Genomic DNA, 5,669 nt, shown 5'->3' on the forward strand with positions numbered 1-5,669 from the left:
ATGGTTCTCAACCTGGCTTCTAATTAAATCACATGGACAACTCAAGAAAAGGCCCTCACCATTGCCTTCCCCACAGATTCTGCCTATTGGTTTGGGTGGAAGCACCAGTGCTGTTTAAATCACATGCCTCATGGGATTCTAAGGTGTGGCCAGAATCAGTGATGGGGGATTTCAGATGCATTTGTACGAGTTGAGTTCAGCCTTGGTTCCAAAGGGAGGTCACAGGGCCTTCTTTGCCAGGTTTCAGAGGCCGGCTCAGTGCAGCTTATGCTCCAGTTGCCAAAGCAGAATTGCTTTTGTTTAGCAGGGGAGGGAACCTGAGAGCCGGAAGAGAGAAAGTCACATTTTGATCTCCATGTAGAAGTTTACTGTTGCTGAATCTCTTTTATAAAGAACAGAAAAGCGTGGACTTTTTCTGTATTTCTAGGTCTTTCCGTTGATGGGTGTGGTGGTCGCAGGTGAAGGGGTTGTGCTGACACCTTTAAAGGCATATTCCCATGATACAGGTGTGATTTGTCCAGAGATCTTTCCTAAGAGGAAATCCCAGAGAAGCAGGAGAAAGAGAAAGAAATGGCTGGTGCTCAGGTAAATGCATCTCAGGTCAGGGGTTGTGTCCACTTTTGCTCCTGAAATGTCGTGTGTTTAGAATTTGGAAACCTTTACTTCTCTACTTGTGGTGTTTCTGCATCATAAGTTTGTTTCAGCTACTTTTTTTTTTTCTTGTAATAATGAAGGGTCTCTGAACATATTTTTCTGCATACCAAAGCTGTCTCTCTGTTTTCTTCACCTTGACTTCTTATATGCCATGAAGAATTCTCACCATGACTTTATGACCTGCAGTATTAAAAACGTTCACTTCGTGGCACTGAACGTGTAGATACTCAGGATTCCTCTCGAGGATGGGGTGCGGTTTTTGGATGTCAGCAAAGAAGGGAAACGTGCACTGTTTAGGTTTCATCTGGATGCTCCATTAGCTGCATGCAGAACAGGACTAAGAAAATAAACATTTAAACTCAATGACATTTATTGCCCAGAATAACTCAGAGCATTCTGGAAAAGAGAAAAATGAAAAGACACTTGCTTTTTAGAATGCTAAAGAAAGACTATTTTAATACACTATTAGAGATTACTGCTGGGCGAAGTGTCTCACGCCTATAATCCCAACACTTTGGGAGGCCTAGGCCTCCACTTGAGACCAGGAGTTTGAGACCAGCCTGGCCAACATGGTGAAACCCCATCTCTACTGAAAAAATACAAAAATTAGCCAAGCATGGTGGCACATGTGGATAGTTCCAGCTACTCCGGAGGCTAAGGGACGAGAATTGCCTGAACCAGGGAGGCAGAAGTAGCAGTGAGCTGAGATCACACCACTGCACTCCAGCCTGGGCTACAGAGTGAGACTCCGTCTCAAGACAAAAGAAGAGATTACAGAACCTGGGAGATATTTGTCAGAACATAGGAGATATTTATTTGTCAGAACCTGGGACGTATTTGTCAGAACCTGGGTGTAGGGAGAACCCCTGAAACTACTGCTACAGAATAAAAGATGAAATGCTTCTAATTGTTGTAAATACAAAATTGCATGCAGGATTGTGTAGACAATGCCGGGTTGGGCTGCCAGAATGAACCAACAGCACGTGATGTGCTTCCCCCTGCAGAGAGCCTATGAACGGACGTGCAGTCAGAGAGGTTTCACATCACCAAGATTCCTATCCCAGAAAAGCAGGTGTTCATAGCTCTGGGAATGGAATGCGACCCTTGTGGAGAGCCTATAAACGGACACATGGGGGGCACCTGTCCACATGGATAAGATAGGGCTATAAACGCCCTTATCTTGCCACGGCTCTTCTAGGTCTCTTTAGAGTGAAGGCATACTCCCTTCTGAGAATTTGTGGTCTAACCGTTTGTCTAGTTTCACGTCCTGCTTTCATTGATTGTTTGTAACCAGCTTTTGCTGCCATTGTTACTGCTGTTTAATATCTTGCTAATCATAGGTTATGGATAGACCGCGTTTGTGTTTTAAGGCTCTGTTAGAAATTGCTGATGCACACACACTATATCGTAAATTCTTATCTCTGTATACTGTACTTCTGCATACCAATGTTATGTTAAAGAATTACTTCAGCCGGGCGCGGTGGCTCACGCTTGTAATCCCAGCACTTTGGGAGGCCGAGGCAGGTGGATCACCTGAGGTCGGGAGTTCAAGACCAGCCTGACCAACATGGAGAAACCCTGTCTCTACTAAAAATACAAAATTAGCCGGGGTGGTGGCACATGCCTGTAATCCCAGCTACTCGGGAGGCTGAGGCAGGAGAATCGCTTGAACCCGGGAGGCGGAGGTTGCGGTGAGCCGAGATCGCGCCATTGCACTCCAGCCTGGGCAAAAAGAGTGAAACTCTGTCTCAAAAAAAAAAAGAATTACTTCATCCCCATGTGACCATCTCACCTCATAATCAAACGACCCTAAATCCCTCACTAACCTACCCCCGCCCTCGCTAAACTTAATAACAAATGATGGTATATCCAGTGCATTGGCAGCATCGCAGGACCAGAAGGTAGGGACCCCCCTGGACCCAGCTTTCACTATCTTGTGTGTGTCTTTTATTTCTCGACCTGCCGATCTGCTTGGGAACAAAGAAGGAGCCCTGTTGCATTGCAGACTGTTGGCCAAATGCCGCAATACCTGGGAGATATTTGTTTGTCAGAACACGGGAGATATTTATTTGTCACTTGAACTTTGCATAACAGTAAGTTTCAGTATGATTCGATTCAGATTATAATTGACCTTTTGGCCAATATCACACCAGTAATATGTCCTTCTCTGTGCATTGACACATGATAAAAATCTGTCCTATTACAGTTGATATTAGTTTTATTCAGTTGGTGAAAGAGCTCTCTGACAGATTTTTCCATTGTAGAGTTTATTTTTTTCTCTTTAAGTACCTGGAGGAGATTTACTAATTAGTGTGCATAAATAATCACATTTAATCTGAAAGGTCTTTGCTTCTTAGATTCTTTCTGCGTATGCCTTGCTTTAGAAGATGAAAAATCTGATCTCTCTTTGTGGTTCAGAAAAACTGGGATAAACCCATGCTCTGCCACTTACAGGATTTTGACAAAATATTGTCCTTGGGCCCAAAGGACTGGCATCACTGGTGAGCGCATTAGAAATTCGGAAACTCAGGCTTGATCTCCGATTTCCTGAAGCAAAATCTGCACAAGAACTCTAGTTTATTGGACACATTAAAATTGGAGAGACAGCTTCTAACTCACCATGACTTTTCCACCTGAGAAATATACACACCTTATTCATGTGACGTAAATGTAGCACTCAAAAATGGACATGCCTTTGTTGACGCCCTTAATTTTATACTTCATCATCCAGAAAAGTATTGTGTGTACACTGCTTATGTGGATCTTAGGCAATTCTCTTTCCTCAGAGTTAGAGAATATTCTTGTGCTAAAAATTACCTTATTTTATAATTCCAGTCACTTGTATAAGTTAGAACCAGTTCTCTTCACTCGCTCATTTCACCTTGAATCAAGTTAAGAACTCTGCCGAAAGCCACTTGGTAAGTATTTGTTGTTGTTGTTGTTTCTTCTTCAGACACTGTTGACGTTCAGGGATGTGGCCATAGAATTCTCCCTGGAGGAGTGGAAATGCCTGGACCCTGCTCAGCAGAATTTGTACAGGGATGTGATGTTGGAGAACTACAGAAACTTGTTCTCCATTGGTGAGGATAACTTCAATACGTAATTCCTCATATGCCCCGAAGAGTTCCTTTCGTTCCTTTGCGGAATGTTTTTCGGGAGTTTCTGCATTGCATGAATGAGTTTCAGATCCCTGCTTTTAAGAAAAACATGGGGAATTGTTGATGGTAAAAAAAAAAAATCTTCATAATGTGGTTCATTTTGACATAAACCTTCCCTTTTTTTAACTGATTTGTATCTTTCACTCTAGTGATAATTCCGGAGATTCAGTGGCATGAAATATTGTTGCCCACACCTTAAAGTCAAATTTCCACCACCAGTGTTTTATTTCAGCAGTACTGAGTGGTGAAACTGAGAACCCACAGATTTACAATACTTACTGAATATTCTAAAGGTTATGTCAGGAAGCATAATTTTTGGATTGATTTTCTAGAATCTTCTATAATGTTCACTCTACTAAGCACAGTACAAGGTTGGTAATTGGAGAATTTCAGCAAGAGTAATGTCACTTTTTTCTAATAAAACAGGTCTCACTGTCTCTAAGCCAGGCCTGATCACCTGCCTGGAGCAAAGAAAAGAGCCCTGGAATGTGAAGAGACAGGAGGCAGTAGACGGACATCCAGGTGGGTGGGCGTGAACGAAGCAGGTAACCCAGGTGAGAGGTCCAGAGGTCAAGGAGGAAGCCAGAGCCAGAGCTTAAAATGTGGTTTGGGAAGCTCTGCTCTAGTGGAGATGGTTTCTGAGAGCCTGGGTGTCTTTCTCTTGCTGTCCCCTAGAAGCGTCTTCTGTCTCATTCTCTTAAATTTTCTACAGACTCCGCTTCCTGTTTAGTGATCTTCCTTTATAAAAGTTACAGTAAAAATCAGATCCTCCTCCTGACGAGTAAGGGCCTGTGTGGTCTCATGTCTTGCTCTGCCACTGCTTTTGGGAACATGCATGTACCTGCCTATGTTTGAGGAACTCTGTTAAATGTTTTTTGATTTCCTTTTTGCATCATGTCTGAAGTGTGCAAGAGGCGTGGTGATGGTGTTTGGTTCAGAAATCCCAGAAGTCCCATAAACAGATGTTGTGTGCTTTCTGCTTTATGATTTCGTATCCCACAGAGATTTCAAATGGGAGTCTACAGAAATGTATACCCAGCAGTTTTCTCCGAACACTAGGCATCTGCCCAAATATGAGATGATCTAATGTTATTTTACTTCAAAATTTTATTTATTTTTTTTTTAGTGTGAACTGAGGTTGGTCATTTAAACTCTATATTCCCTAACTCCCAACTGTAATAGTTATAATATTATCATTTTATAATTTCTTCTTTTTTAGTATGAGGCTTATCAGGACTGTGTCATTCATAGGTATGTACGTGTATGTGTATGTATATATGTGTGTGTATATATCATATATGTGTGTATATATCATATATCAACATCCTTTTGAAATGATAGGATTTCACTTTTTATGCTGGAGTAATATTCTGTTGTCTATTTACATCATATTTTCTTTATCCATTCATATATACACACACATATATATACAGGTGTGTCTATATGGGCATATGTGTAACAGATTATTTTAGAAATAAAAACTGTGTGTATATTGTGTACAATGTAATAATTTGATATGTGTATACATTGTGAAATAATTAGTGCAATCACATTAAGGAATAAATCTATCACTTCACATAATTACCTTGTAGTGAGAACAGTTCATGTCTACTGTTGGCAAATTTTAAGCATACAAAAGATTATTAATAGTATTCATAAAGCTACTCATTAGATTCCCCAAACTTACTCATCTTACAACTGAAAGTTTGTACCTTTTGAACAACAGCTCATTTTCCCCAACTCCAGGCCCTGGCAACTGCCATCGTCCTCTGCTCCTGTGAGTTCAGCCATGACAGATTCCACATCTGCGGGGGGAACGTGCAATCTCTGTCTTGGGGCCTGGCTGAGTTTATTTAG

General features: G+C 41.5%; 1 protein-coding gene across 1 annotated transcript; it reads left to right on the plus strand.

Moving 5' to 3' along the window:
• Positions 1 to 570: 570 nt before the first annotated feature.
• LOC112617459 (zinc finger protein 195-like) lies at positions 571 to 4,334 on the plus strand (the record flags this gene model as incomplete). Its single annotated transcript, XM_025374232.1, has 3 exons — positions 571 to 585; positions 3,608 to 3,734; positions 4,239 to 4,334. Coding segments are annotated over exons 1-3 (238 nt in total), but the record flags the coding sequence as incomplete, so codon positions are not given.
• Positions 4,335 to 5,669: the final 1,335 nt, after the last annotated feature.

Source organism: Theropithecus gelada, unplaced genomic scaffold, assembly GCF_003255815.1.
Source record: "Theropithecus gelada isolate Dixy unplaced genomic scaffold, Tgel_1.0 HiC_scaffold_1807, whole genome shotgun sequence".
Classification (NCBI taxonomy): domain Eukaryota; kingdom Metazoa; phylum Chordata; class Mammalia; order Primates; family Cercopithecidae; genus Theropithecus; species Theropithecus gelada.